This window comes from Aotus nancymaae, unplaced genomic scaffold (genome assembly GCF_030222135.1).
Source record: "Aotus nancymaae isolate 86718 unplaced genomic scaffold, 86718_ANA_hifiasm-v0.15.2.pri h1tg000033l, whole genome shotgun sequence".
Taxonomy (NCBI): domain Eukaryota; kingdom Metazoa; phylum Chordata; class Mammalia; order Primates; family Aotidae; genus Aotus; species Aotus nancymaae.
Window position 1 is genome coordinate 5,382,513 of NW_026988447.1, and position 16,483 is coordinate 5,398,995.

At 36.2% G+C, this 16,483-nt stretch overlaps 1 protein-coding gene across 5 annotated transcripts in view; it reads left to right on the forward strand.

Annotated features, from left to right (window-relative positions):
* Positions 1–16,483, forward strand: part of FSTL5 (follistatin like 5) — an 832,703-nt gene that overhangs the window by 248,257 nt on the left and 567,963 nt on the right. For all 5 annotated transcript variants that reach the window (XM_021666691.2, XM_064383772.1, XM_064383775.1 and 2 more), the window contains exon 4: positions 3,365–3,613. In XM_021666691.2, coding sequence (XP_021522366.2) covers positions 3,365–3,613 — 249 coding nt within the window. The remainder of the gene's footprint in view (positions 1–3,364; positions 3,614–16,483) is intronic.

The window sequence follows — 16,483 nt, forward strand, 5'->3', positions numbered from 1 at the left end:
AACTTAAGTTCAGCATTAGTCATGGATAATTACTGTCAGAAAGGGTATGTTCTAGCTATTCATTTACATAATATGAGCTTTCTTTGGATTGCATATGAATTAATTAAATTTCCTTTAATTGTAGCAGCTACATGCAACACACAGCTTCTAGCTAGTGTAAAATAGTTCATTAACTTCTCCAAAATGGAGAAAATCCTAATACAAATCTCTGAACTAGAGTACAGGCTTTAAGAGAAAGGATTTAAGAGAAAATATGGGAAATATTGTGACCAACCTATATATACAAGATATGACACATTATTACAGAGTATTCCCCTAAAAATTGGGAAATTGCACTGATTCAGAAAGCTACATCAACTTGTGACTAAAATGTAAAATGATCAAACTCTTAAAACATTAACTCATTCTTCAATACTAAAATAAACAAAACACTCTCTTGAAAAATATTAACTCATTATTTGATACTGAAAAATGTAAGAAATAAATTGTACATAATACAACTATATGAGTCAAATTTCTGTATTATAATGGCAGCCTCATATGGACTCTATAAACATTAAATCAACAATATGCTTAATTAAATACTGGTATAAGGATGGGAAAATATTTTTCTATTTTGAAATCAGTATTTTTCTACTTTATATTAGTATTTTTCTACTTTATTTTATAGTAATAATTGATATACTTTTGGACTTTCTTTTTACACATTAATTTTTTTTTTTTTAAGTTTAGATAAATTTAATAGAGTTTATTCGCACAAAGAACAATTCAGAAATCTGGCAGCACTCAGGACCAGAAGAGATTCAGAAAGCTCCACCTAGCAATGAGCTATTATAGGCCAAACACAGAAGCAAAGTAAATAAATGACCTGCTTGGCTACCACTAGGCTACTATGTTATTTGGGCATGGTGGGATGAAGCATTTGTCTTTTTTGGGAGCTGTCTGATAAATTGACTGCATGTGATTGGTGGAAACCTGATTATTTCCTACAAAATATATTTCTAAAATCACTTTTGACTTATTTACACACTAATAAGTTAGGGTACAGTTTCTTAGGAATTCAAAATAGAGACACAGCATCAAGCTAATAGACTCCTGCTTATTTAGCATACTGAACATTAGAAAGCAATCATGTAAAAATAGCAAAACTTGCTCAATACCATATCAACCTAGCTAATCAACTATGTACATTTTTTTTCATTTCTTTTCCTAGTATCTTCCAAATAATTGCATTATTTTATATGGTTTTCATTTTAGCATTAACTTGTATTTTTTCACCTAAGAGGATTTCATAATTATTCACCTAGTCTTTCTCTTATTATTTTATTTTAATAATAAATTAGGATTTCAGTAAGTCAATGCCCTAAAGTTTGATCCTGGAAGCAGCAATATTACCATCACCTGGGAACTTGTTAGAAATATAAATCTTGGACTATACACCTGATATATTGAATCAGAAACTCTAGGGTGAGGTGGAGAAAACATTTGTATATTAACAACTTCTCTGGGCCGTTCTAAGCATGCCAAAATTCCAGAACTACTGCATTACATAAATTTTCCAAAAAAATTTTTTTTTTGCTATTTATTTTATTTTAATTTCAGGGGTACATGTTCAGCTTTGTTACATAAGTAAATGTGTGTCATGGGAGTTTATTACGCAGATGATTTTATCATACAGGTATTTATTAAAATATTTCAGTGAGTTATCAATATTTAAAATAACACTGGAGCTACATTGGAAATATCTTTTCAATAAAATATTTTTCCACTTACTTGTTTTAAATTACATGGAATACTTCATCCAGAATTAAGATATTTTTTCAAAGAGTGAATTAGTGTGACATTTTTTACAAGTAGATTTGTTCCAATTTTTACTGCTATCAGAAAATATAAATTGGTTTTTTAAAAATATGCCATTGGTAGTATTGATCTTTTTGTGTAATTTTAATTGTGTAAATTTAAATTCCATTTAGAAATCCATGCATAAATATGAAAATAAAATTAATGTATGAGTTTCCTTTAAAAAACAAAATTGATTACTTAAAATACATTTCCATTCACATATTTATGACCTTATGAAAACCAGTTTTTGAAGAGTTGAGAATAATAACACTTACAAGAAGTTTTATATGTGGCGATTGCAGCCCTTTAATCTTGATAAAACTATTAGGATACACTATTGTTATCCCTATTTTACAGATAAAGAAACTGAGTTACATATGAGTTACAGATGTATTAGGCAGCCACCTGGGTCCCTGAAGCTTGCAACTAGGATTTAAACTCTGGATCAAAGTCCATGTTCTTAATTCGTATGATGCCATTATGTAGCGATGGTTTAAAGAAACAGCTGAAAATATTAATATATACTAAGTACTCAAAAAATTACTATAACTTATGCTTGTAGCCTTTCAAATATTTACATTCTTTTTTGCAATACATAAGTGTCATTGATGTTAAATATATATACACATATATGTGTGTTTACATAAGTGTGTGTATATATCTATGTGTATGTATGTGCATATATATATTCAATTTACTGCCATTTTTTATTTTCCAGAATTCTCAAAGCTTAATCTGTCTAGAAAAGCAAAAGGAATTGAAGTTGTTAATTTCAGCCTTAGTACAAGACTGGTGAATCCACTTAAAGTTTTCTGATGCAAATTGAGTGTATTAGACTAAAAAGAAAATATAATTCTTCATGATTTGTTGATTTTGTCATGATTTGCATCAGTGATTGTCAGGTGGCAAAGGTCAAAACAAGAAAGGACCAGATATCAAAAATTTTTTGAGAGACAGTTATTTTTCACTTCGGTCTCCTCACATTCTCCTCACCTTTTCTGCCTTGTATACATACATATACTTTCTCCTATCTACCATTCTGTTACTGTAAAAGTTAACATTTATGAAACATCTATCATGTGCCAAGGATGTGCTTTCTGTGGATTATGACATGTAATGATTTGAACAACTCTAGAGATGCTCCATACTATTATTCCCATATTACAGATGGGACAGCTTGGCACGGGGAAGGAATTTATCCAAAACATAAAGCTAGTAAGTGGTCAAGCCAGGATTTGGTCTCAGGCAGTTTAGCTTTACAGTCCTTGTCATTAAGCTCTGCACTCCTCTGGGGAGGAAGAAGACAGCTCAAGGAGAGGAGAGGAAGAGGGAAAGAATATTGAAAGTATTTTGAGAAAGTTCAAGTGTAGTTACTTATATAACCATCTCCACCACTGAAAATTGAGCCCTGAATACACTATACTATAATTTTCTTAGCACACTTATTTTTCTGTTCTCTGAAATGCACATATAATTTGAGCAAATGAACAAAATAATTTTCAACTTTATTTTGATTCTTCAGGATTTATTATTCAGGATGGCCCTTTTGGATCTTGTGAAAACAAGTACTGTGGTTTGGGAAGACACTGTGTCATCAGCAGAGAGACCGGGCAAGCAGAATGTGCCTGCATGGACCTTTGCAAACATCACTACAAACCTGTGTGTGGATCTGATGGAGAATTTTATGAAAACCACTGTGAAGTGCACAGAGCTGCTTGCCTGAAAAAACAAAAGATTACCATTGTTCACAATGAAGACTGCTTCTTTAAAGGTAAATGCAGGGTGAACCTTGAGTGTCACCCCACTCTATTTCTTTTCTTTCTTAACTAGTGCCTTTAAGATTAAACTCTAGCAATTTTAAATCAGCAAGGGTCTAAAAAAGAAAAGAAAAATGAAATAGCTTAAGTACTCCATTAAATAGCAGTGTGTGGAAAGTTACATGAAAACAATTCTGATATTCAGTTATGAGAATAAAGCTGGCCAAAATATGACTCAAAATTTAATATAGCTTCCAGCATTGCACCATATGGCTTCCCAATCATGGATTATCTTAGGGACATAGGGTGGCCAATTCAGTCTACAGGCCAAATTTACCCAGTAAAAAGCACCTGGAGTGGAATTGAGGGACTAGTGAATGCCAAGCCATGCTGCGATAACATTTCATTACTTCCTGATTAAAAATGATGGTTTCAGTTTGCACCACATAATTCAAATTATATGGAACCGGTAATTGCCCACTGAAATAAATAACTAGACGAACTCATGCTAAATCTCATTAGTAAATCAGAGGTAACAATAGTTTAAACAATTTTTTAAGTATTGATATTTACTTTCATGCATTTGAAAATCATTTCTTTATTAAAAAGTACTGAATTCGTAATTCAATACATTATTTTTACATGCTATATAAATAAATCATTGAACATTGAACAGTTTTAACGTCATTCACTTATTATATATTTATTTGTTGTTTACTTGCTCACACTGTTGGAAATACTTCCTTATTGATACTCATGACTCAGTCTGAAATTCTAGAGTGAAATATATAGAACTTCCATCAATGATTAATCTGATTTCTAATCTTCAGTCAATGCCAAGTCCCAGTTTCTCAGAATGTTACTAAAATGTGTTTACACTTAAAAGCTTGTTTGATATTTTTATTCCTAGCTTAAATTTATAGCTGAGAAATAATTTTATTACACTCCACTCATCTACCTATTAAGGTAAATCGAATATTTAGAAATTATCCTTTTTCAAACGTGCTCTAACACAATATGATTTCCAACGTGATTTAAAAATGACATGTCGAGATCCAAGATGGCCGCTTAGGAGGAACTCGGGAATGCAGCTCCGAGAGAAAGCACAGAGGGTGAGTGGACGCCGTATTTCCAGACTGATTTTTACTGCCCACAGACCAGGAGATTCACACGCAGAGAAGCCACACGGGTCGCCAGCGCCGCTGGGGCCACTGGCTTGAACGGCGCAGCCACTGGGCCGGCACCCTGAGGCAACGGCTCACTGTACAAAGTGAGAGAGTCTGAATCCCCTATAAGCCAGCAAGGGGAGCTGAAACGGGGAGCCAGGCCAGCGCCACGAATCTCAGAGCCGCGGCTTTAGCCAACGCAGCGGCTCCGGAGGCAGATCAGATGAGACGGTGTCCCCTCTTACCCAGCAAGAAGACCTGAAACACAACTGAAACCGGGACGGTCCAGCTCTGTGGAGGAGGGGCGTTCTCCATAGGCACCCTGCTGTTCTGTACCAAGGCAATCCGCCACTACAGAGACTCCGTCACTACAGGGGCGGGCCAACATAGCGGAAGCAGTTCTAACTACACCCAGAAGTTCACACGGAAGCTGGGTGGAGCCCACAGCAGCTTAGCGAAGCCTCTGCAACCTGAGTGTGACTAGGCTGCCACCTTGTGGGCAGGGAAAACAGCAACCGCACAGGGGAACATCATAAAACAGTAACTCCCTGGGACAAAACACCTCGGGGGAAGAGCAGGGGGTTTATGAGTTCTGCCACAGCAGACTTAAAATTACCAAAATCAGAAAGACAACAACTACAAAGTCAGCAGGAGGAAAAATCCACAAAGATGGGAAGAAACCAGCGCAAAAAGGATGAAAACACCCAAAACCAGAACACTTCTCCTCCTACAAGGGATCACAACTCCCCACCAGCAAGGGAACAAGACTGGACGGAGAATGAGTGTGATGAAATGACAGAATCAGCTTTCAGAAAGTGGATAATAAGAAACTTCCGTGAGCTAAAAGAACATGTTCTAACCCAATGCAAAGAAACTAAGAACCTTGAAAAAAGACTTGACGAAATGCTAACAAGAATGGACAACTTAGAGAGGAACATGAGCGAATTGATGGAGCTGAAAAACACAACACGAGAACTTCGTGAAGCATGCACAAGTTTCAACAGCCGAATTGACCAAGCAGAAGAAAGGATATCAGAGGTCGAAGATCAACTCAATGAAATAAAACGAGAAGGCAAGATTAGAGAAAACAGGGTAAAAAGGAATGAACAAAGTCAACAAGAAATATGGGACTATGTGAAAAGACCTAATCTACGTTTGATAGGTGTACCTGAATGTGACGAAGAGAATGCATCCAAGCTGGAAAATACTCTTCAGGATATTATCCAGGAAAACTTCCCCAACCTAACAAGGCAGGCCGAGATTCAAGTCCAGGAAATACAGAGAACACCACAAAGATACTCCTCTAGAAGAGCAACCCCAAGACACATAATCATCAGATTCACCAGGGTTGAAATGAAGGAGAAAATACTAAGGGCAGCCAGAGAGAAAGGTCGGGTTACCCACAAAGGGAAGCCCATCAGACTCACTGCAGATCTCTCAGCAGAAACCCTACAGGCCAGAAGAGAGTGGGGGCCGATATTCAACATCCTTAAGGAAAAGAACTTTCAACCCAGAATTTCGTATCCAGCCAAACTAAGCTTCATAAGTGAAGGAAAAATAAAATCCTTTGTGAACAAGCAAGAACTCAGAGAGTTCATCACCACCAGACCAGCTCTACAAGAGCTCCTGAAGGAGGCACTACACATAGAAAAGAACAACCAGTACCAGCCACTCCAAAAACACATGAAAAGGTAAAGAGCATCAACACAATGAAGAATCTGCATCAACCAAAGGGCAAAACAGCCACCTAGCACCAAAATGACAGGATTGAATTCACACATAACAATATTAACCCTAAATGTAAACGGACTAAATGCCCCAATCAAAAGACACAGACTGGCAAATTGGATAAAAAGCCAAAACCCATCAGTGTGCTGTATCCAGGAAACCCATCTCGCATGCAAGGATACACAAAGGCTCAAAATAAAGGGATGGAGGAAGATTTACCAAGCAAATGGAGAGCAAAAAAAAGCAGGAGTTGCAATTCTCATCTCTGATAAAATAGACTTTAAAGCAACAAAGATCAAAAGAGACAAAGAAGGACATTACATAATGGTAAAAGGATCAATGCAGCAAGAAGAGCTAACGATCCTAAATATATATGCACCTAATACAGGAGCACCCAGATACATAAGGCAAGTTCTTAAAGACTTACAAAGAGACTTAGACTCCCACACAATAATAGTGGGAGACTTCAACACACCACTGTCAATATTAGACAGATCAACGAGACAGAAAATTAATAAGGATATCCAGGACTTGAACTCAGACCTGGAACAAGCAAACCTAATAGACATTTACAGAACTCTCCACCCCAAATCCACAGAATATACATTCTTCTCAGCACCACATCACACCTACTCTAAAATTGACCACATAATTGGAAGTAAATCACTCCTCAGCAAATGCAAAAGAACGGAAACCATAACAAACAGTCTCTCAGACCACAGTGCAATCAAGTTAGAACTCAGAATTCAGAAACCAACCCAGAACCGCACAGCCTCATGGAAAATGAACAACTTTCTCCTGAATGTTGACTGGATAAACAATGAAATGAAGGCAGAAATAAAGACGTTCTTCGAAACCAACGAGAATGAAGACACCACATACCAGAATCTCTGGGACACATTTAAAGCAGTCTCTAGAGGAAAATATATAGCAATAAGTGCCCACATGAGAAGAAAGGAGAGATCTAAAATTGACACCCTATCGTCAAAATTGAAAGAGCTAGAGGAGCAAGATCAAAAAAACTCAAAACCTAGCAGAAGACAAGAAATAACTAAGATCAAAGCAGAATTGAAGGAGATAGAGACACGAAAAACCCTTCAAAAAATCAATAAATCCAGGAGCTGGTTTTTTGAAAAGATCAACAAAATAGACAGACCACTAGCCAGACTAATAAAAAAGAAAAGAGAGAATAACCAAATAGATGCAATAAAAAATGACAAAGGGGATATCACCACAGATTCCACAGAAATTCAAACCATCATCAGAGATTATTACAAACAACTCTATGCACATAAATTAGAAAACCTGGAGGAAATGGATAAATTCCTGGACAGCTGCCTCCTGCCAAGCCTAAACCAGGAAGAAGTCGAAACCCTGAATAGACCAATAACAAGGTCTGAAGTCGAGGCAGCAATTAAGAGCCTACCACCCAAAAAAAGCCCAGGCCCAGATGGGTTCACAGCCGAATTCTACCAGACATACAAAGAGGAACTGATACCATTCCTACTGAAACTATTCCAAATAATCCAAAAAGAGGGAATCCTTCCCAAATCATTTTATGAGACCAACATCATCCTAATACCAAAACCTGGCAGAGACTCAACAAGAAAAGAAAACTACAGGCCAATATCCATGATGAACATAGATGCAAAAATCTTCAATAAAATAATGGCAAGCCGATTACAACAGCACATCAAAAAGCTTATCCACCATGATCAAGTAGGATTCATCCCGGGGATGCAAGGCTGGTTCAATATACGCAAGTCTATAAATGTAATTCACCACATAAACAGAACCAAAGACAAAAACCACATGATTATCTCAATTGATGCAGAGAAGGCCTTCGACAAAATTCAACAGCCCTTTATGCTAAAAACCCTCAATAAACTAGGTATCGATGGAACGTATCTCAAAATAATAAAAGCTATTTATGACAAACCGACAGCCAATATCATACTGAACGGGCAAAAACTGGAAGCATTCCCTTTGAAATCTGGCACTAGACAAGGATGCCCTCTCTCACCACTCCTATTCAATATAGTACTGGAAGTTCTAGCCAGAGCAATCAGGCAAGAAAAAGAAATAAAGGGTATTCAATTAGGAAAGGAGGAAGTCAAATTGTCTCTATTTGCAGACGACATGATTGTATATCTAGAAGACCCCCTCATCTCAGCCCAAAAGCTCCTGAAACTGATAAGCAACTTCAGCAAAGTCTCAGGATACAAAATCAATGTGCAAAAATCACAAGCGTTCCTATACACCAATAACAGACTTAAAGAGAGCCAAATCAAGAACGAACTGCCATTCACAATCGCTACAAAGAGAATAAAATACCTAGGAATACAACTAACAAGGAATGTAAAGGACCTCTTCAAGGAGAACTACAAATCACTGCTCAACGAAATAAGAGAGGACACAAACAGATGGAGAAACATTCCATGTTCATGGTTAGGAAGAATTAATATCGTGAAAATGGCCATACTGCCCAAAGTAATATACAGATTCAATGCTATCCCCATCAAGCTACCAATGACCTTCTTCACAGAACTGGAAAAAACCACCTTAAACTTCATATGGAACCAAAAGAGAGCCCGCATAGCCAAGTCAATTCTAAGCAAAAAGAACAAAGCAGGAGGCATCACACTACCAGACATCAAACTCTACTACAAGGCTACAGTAATCAAAACAGCATGGTACTGGTACCAAAACAGAGATATAGACCAATGGAACAGAACAGAGGCATCGGAGGCAACACAACATATCTACAACCACCTGATCTTTGACAAACCTGATAAAAACAAGCAATGGGGAAAGGATTCCCTGTTCAATAAGTGGTGTTGGGAAAACTGGCTAGCCATATGCAGAAAGCAGAAACTGGACCCCTTCCTGACACCTTACACTAAAATTGACTCCAGAGGGATTAAAGACTTAAACATAAGACCTAACACCATAAAAACACTAGAAGGAAACCTAGGCAAAACCATTCAGGACATAGGCGTAGGCAAGGACTTCATGACCAAAACACCAAAAGCACTGGCAACAAAAGCCAAAATAGACAAATGGGACCTAATCAAACTCCACAGCTTCTGCACAGCAAAAGAAACAGTCAATAGAGTGAATCGGCAACCAACAGAATGGGAAAAAATTTTTGCAGCCTACCCATCTGACAAAGGGCTGATATCCAGAATTTACAATGAACTAAAAAAGATTTACAAGAAAAAAACAAACAAGCCCATTCAAAAGTGGGCGAAGGACATGAACAGATACTTTACAAAAGAAGACATACATGAGGCCAACAAGCATATGAAAAAATGCTCATCATCACTGGCCATTAGAGAAATGCAAATCAAAACTACATTGAGATGCCATCTCACACCAGTTAGAATGGCAATCATTAAAAAATCTGGAGACAACAGATGCTGGAGAGGATGTGGAGAAATAGGAACACTTTTACACTGTTGGTGGGAGTGTAAATTAGTTCAACCATTGTGGAAAACAGTGTGGCGATTCCTCAAGGACCTAGAAATAGAAATTCCATTTGACCCAGCAATCCCATTACTGGGCATATATCCAAAGGATTATAAATCGTTCTACTATAAGGACACATGCACACGAATGTTCATTGCAGCACAGTTTACAATAGCAAAGACCTGGAACCAACCCAAATGCCCATCGATGATAGACTGGACAGGAAAAATGTGGCACATATACACCATGGAATATTATGCAGCCATTAAAAACGAGGAGTTCGCGTCCTTTGTAGGGACATGGATGAACCTGGAAACCATCATTCTCAGCAAACTGACACAAGAACACAAAATCAAACACCACATGTTCTCACTCATAGGCGGGTGTTGAACAAGGAGAACACATGGACACAGGGAGGGGAGCACTATACATGGGGGTCTGTTGTGGGGGAGTGGGGGGGACAGTGGGGGGGTGGGGAATTGGGGAGGGATAGCATGGGGAGAAATGCCAGATATGGGTGAAGGGGAGGAAGGCAGCAAATCACACTGCCACGTATGCACCTAAGCAACAACCTTGCATGTTTTTCACATGTACCCCAAAACCTAAAATGCAATAAAAAAAAAAAAATAAATAAAAAAAATAAAAATGACATGTAGAGCTTTTCAGATGCTGCAAGATGCAATGCTCTGTTATTGTTGCTGCAAGAAACCCTTTAACACATTTGAAGTAAAACTAGGATCATTTGCTCACCATAGTGTACTGTGTGCCTCTTATATACACGTACAGAGAATTTTATGACAGTAGATTCCCCTTTTTTAACTGAAAGGATAATATTTACTTTGATTTTTCAAGTTCAGTTTAGTTCCCTTTTTTATCAAATATAGTTTACAAAAACTTAATATTTTTACAATATTAGGGAATATTTTTTCTGTCATTTTGACACAACATAATACAGTGGAAATTACACTATTGCATTGATACATGACACTGTGAAATTATGTACATAATATGCAATATGTAACTATTTCAATATTTTAACTTAGCATCATATTCTCAAGTTAAGGGTTTGTTCACTTGACTTCCATATGGTAACACATAATAAATATTATGTGGGGGCCTGGTACAGTGGCTCATGCATGTAATCCCAGCAATTTGGGAGACCAAGGTGGGCGGATCACCTGAGGTCAGGAGTTCAAGACCAGCCTGGCCAATACGATGCAACCCTGTCTCTACAAAAATACAAAAATTAGCTGGGCATGATGGCGGGTGCCTGTAATCCCAGCTACTCAGGAGGCTGAGGTGGGAGGATCACTTGAACCCAGGAGGTGGAGGTTGCAGTGAGCCGAGATTTCACTACTGCATTCCAGCCTGAGTGACAGAGCGAGACTCCATCTAAAAAAATAAATAAATAAATATCATGTAGGAAAAGAGTTTGGTGTACTTAATGTTTTGTTTTGTAGCTGTATGCTTACGCATCATACCACTGAATATCATCATAGGATGGATGAACGATAGACTGATTTTATTATAAAGTAAACACATACAATAATGGTTTGAGGAATTTTTGTTCTTCAGTCTTATGAACATTTATTACATCTGTTACTTAAAATACTTCCTCATCAAATGTAGTATTAAAATTTTATTTATACTGTCTGGATTACATAACAAGAATTAGCATATTTTTCAGATCTCAGAAACTATAGGTTTTTTGTTTGCTTGTGTACTTAACTTGGTGTTTTGCCTAATATACAAACTCATAAAATGACTTTATTTCATAAGAAAGGAGTAAATAATATAAACCAAAACAACAAATTGCCTGTCTTCTTACTGTGCATTGGTCCAAGAAGATTTACTGTGCATTGTAAAAGAAGATTCTGTAAAGCTGAGGCCTGATATTGTTGTGATAGTTAAAATTAGTTCTGTAGTTGTGAATTATATTTTTGTGGAGTTTTAGCAAGCTATATTGCTTGCTACAGTGGCCCAATGGAAGAAGCAAATCAAAATAATAGGTTAAATAACTGCAAAACCTTATATTCATTTAGATGTATTTAAAGAAAAAAAACAAAAAGCTAAAAAACATAAAATATATTTGCTACTTTTAGATTTTTAAAAGATGATTGTGAAGACCTTAGAATGGAGGTTAAAAAACTATTGGTAAAATCCAGGTCATGATCTGTTTTCTTTTAATAAAGTTTTATTGAAACACAGCTACACCCATTAGAAAAGGAGAGTAGAGTAGTTGCAACAGAGATCTTATGGCTTCTAAATGCTAAACATCTTTTTACGTGGATCTTTTCAGAAAAAGTTCGTTAGCCCCGATTTAAATGATTACTGATACTTTAAAATTCATTTTAAAAATCAGTAGTAGATCTTTACTATTATGCATTTTCTTGACTATCTTGATGAATATGGAGACCTACATATGTGGTAAAATTAAGTAGAACTAAATATATACACAAATGGTGGAAATAAAACCACAAACCTTAGTAAGACTCAGGGATAGTATTAAAGTCCATATCTTGGTTAGAATATTGTACTATAATATTACACAATACTACCTTTAAGAGAGAAACAAGGTAAAGATATATGGGATATGTCTGTATTATTTCTGACAAATGCATCTCACAAAGAAAATTTTAATAGTTCTGGAAAATTATTGGAAAATATATAAAAGGTTTTAAAGAAAGCAAGATTTGCATTATTCCTTACTGATTTGCATCTAAGGAAAGTCTTGTTTGTTTATATCAGATTTATATTTGGCATTCATGTTTAAACTTATTAAAATGATTCATATATGTAGAATCAAGTGTATTGATGCATTGTTTTAAAGTTAAAATTAAAATCCATATTAAGAGAGATCCAAGATGGCTGATTACTAGCAGCTCGGGCTCCTAGCTCCCAGTGAAAGCGCAGAGAACGAGAGGATGCCACACTTTCAGACGAATATTTGCCGCTCACGGACCAGGAGATTCCCAGCAGAGGAGCCCCATGGGTCGCCAGGGTGACTCTTGTGGCCGGCGTGGTGGTTTTGCTGGTGCCTTAGCGTGCCAGTTTTTGGTGCAGAGTCCGGAGATTCCCGGGCAGAAAAGCACCATCAATCTTAACACCGCTATTTTGGCTGGCGCAGTGGACTGCTGAGATTTCGGTGCTGGGAATCAACAAGTTGGACGTCTGCTCAGAGACCTAGTTAGAAAGTCGGTAATTACAAAGACAACAGACGGATAAATATATAATGAAGGGAAGAAATCAGCGTAAAAAGGCAGAGAATACTCAAAATCAGAATGCCTCTCCCTCTACAGGGCATCGCAATTCCTCATCAGTAACGGAACAAGACTTAATAGATTACGAGTGTGTTCCGATAACAGAAGCAGGTTTCAAAACGTGGGTGATAAGAAACTTCTGTGAATTAAAAGAACTTGTTCTAACCCAATGCAAAGAAACTAAGAACCTTGAAAAAAGGTTTGACGAAATGTTAATGAGAATGGACAATTTAGAGAGGAATATAAGTGAATTGATGGAGCTGAAAAACACAACATGAGAACTTCGCGAAGCATGCACAAGTTTAAACAGTCGAATTGATCAAGTAGAAGAAAGGATATCAGAAGTCGAGAACCAGCTCAGTGAAATGAAATGAGAAGACAAGATTGGAGAAAAAAGGATGAAAAGGAAGGAGCAAAGTCTCCAGGAAATATGGGACTATGTGAAAAGACCTAATTTACGTTTGATAGGTGTACCTGAATGTGATGAAGAGAATGAATCCAAGTTGGAAAATACTCTTCAGGATATCATTCAGGAAAATTTTCCCAACCTGGCAAGGCAGGGTAATATTCAACTCCAGGTAATACAGAGAACACCACAAAGATATTCTTCAAGAAGACCAACCCCAAGGCACATAATCGCCAGATTTATTAGGGTTGAAATGAAGGAGAAAATACTAAGGGCAGCCAGAGAGAAAGGTCAGGTTACCCATAAAGGGAAACCTATCAGACTTACAGCAGATCTCTCAGCAGAAACCCTACAAGCCAGAAAAGAGTGGGGACCAATATTTAACATCCTTAAAGAAAATAACTTTCAACCCAGAATTTCCTATCCAGCCAAACTAAGCTTTATAATCGAAGGAAAAATTAAATACTTTGCGAACAAACAAGTACTTAGAGAGTTCACGACCACCAGGCCTGCTTTACAAGAGCTTCTGAAAGAAGCACTATACATATAAAGGAACAACCAATATCAGCCTTTCCAAAAATATATCAAAAAGAAAAGAACATTAACACAACGAAAAATTTACACTAACTAATGGGCAAAACAGCCAGCTAGCATCAAATGCTAGTATTAAAGTTATATATATTCTAATTGGATAAAAAGCCAAAACCCATTGGTATGCTGCATCCAGACCCATCTCACATGCAACGATACATAAAGACTCGAAACAAAGAGAAGGAGGAAGATTTACCCACCAATCAGAGAGTAAAAATAAACAAATAAAAAGCAAGAGATGCAATTCTCGCCTCTGATAAAGTAGACTTTAAAGCAACAAAGAGCAAAAGAGGCAAAGAAGGACATTACATAATGGCAAAAGGATCAATGTAACAAGAAGAGCTAACGATTTTATAGATCAACAAGACAGAAAATTAACAAGGACATCCAGGACTTGAACTCAGACCCAGAACAAGTAAACTTAATAAACATTTATAGAACTCTCCACTTCAAATACACAAAACGTACATTCTTATCAGTACCATATCACACCTATTCCATAAGTGACTACATAATTGGAAGTAAATCACTCCTCAGTAATCGCATAGCATTTCATAGGTTTAAATGAAATATTGGTTGGCTGCTCATTTGTTATTTTCTTCCCTTATTCCTTCCTGTTTACATCAAGTATAATTATTGGTATAAAAGAGGTTTTCAATACCCATTACTGGACTGCATTCTAGCCTGGGCAAGAAAGCAATACTCCCATTCTCTCTCTCTCTTTCTCTTCCTTTTTCCTCCTCTTCTTTATTCTTTTTCTTTCTTTCTTAAAAAAAAAAAAAAGTTACCAAAAAAAATTTAAATTGAACTTGTAGAGATACAAATTTCAATATGTGCAATGAAAGATACACAAAGTTGGATTGATGGCAGATTAGACATTGCAGAAGAGAAGATTAGTGAAATTGAACTGGACCAGAAAAGAAAAAGAAGGCAGCTTAATATAGCTGGCTTCTTTCATAAAAAAAAAAAAAAAAAAATCCATATTAAAACATAAATCTCCATATTTCCATGGAAAATGTTTTTATATATACTTTTATCTGTTTTTATATATACTTTTTATGTATTTTATTTATATAAAATGTTTTTATATATACTTTATCCTCTTTCTATTACTTGTGTTACATATTGAAATGCCTCTGTGGTAATCTCAGCCTTTTTTATTATTATTGACTTTTAAATGTACATACAAATTTACCAAGAATTTTCTTAGTGAGCTATTATTTGTAGAATTATAGATACAATAAACAATATACCAATGAATATAATATTTTTTGAATGTGTTCCTATTCACATTTATTAGATCATAAGATAATAGGCTATAATCAGATATAGAATATTGTAGTATTTGTTTATTGGCATCACATACTTTGTTATGATGCTCAGTGTAACATAAAACATTCTGTTTTTATATAATGCCTAGCTGTTCATTTTTGTGATGAGGCAGTTCTGCCTTAAAGTCATCTCCCTCACAAAGGGCTTTCTAACTACAACAATTCACATCATCCCTTAAAGCAAGCACAATTTCTTCTCACCCTGACATTAGGGCATTCCCTCATAGGAAACATCCATACTACTCAGAGCATAGATGTAAACTGGAGTAAGAAACTCAAGATATAACCTATGCCAAAATGAACAGGGATTTAAACCTTTTATGAGAGTCAATTGAACAGAAACCCTTCTGCTATTTACTGTGCTGAGAATAAAACTGCCATAAAGGCAAATGTTCTGTGCACTTAAATGTGCATCACAAACAATAACAACTTGAGAAATATGGTTGTCACAGCGATCTGTGCACTATTAGCATGAGAGCTGACATTGTTTCCATTTTTGAGGCATAATCTGAACAGACTTTTTTATTATGTATCTAAATTGTTTATTTTACCTGACTTTTCTTCTTCCTTTTTTTTAAGAAGGAATTTGTAGAACTTAGGCTAAAAAACTGGCTACCAGATATATTTTAAAATATATTAGTAAATGTCATGTGTTGATCCACATGTATTTTTTAAAACAGGGCACCTCTGTAAAGCTTCTGTTTTATACTGTTTTATACCATATTAGCAAAAATGGGAATCTGAATAAATATACATACACTAAAAAATAACATTCAGATTTTTGTTTGTTTGTTCTGTATTGTTTTTGTAGTCAGTATTAGCCAATTGAAACTGCAGGTTGATGATGAAATTAATCATTTGGACACTAAAAGATGTAAATAAACTTTTTTTTGAGGCCAGAACACTGGCACACAGTATTTCCAGTTCCTCTGAA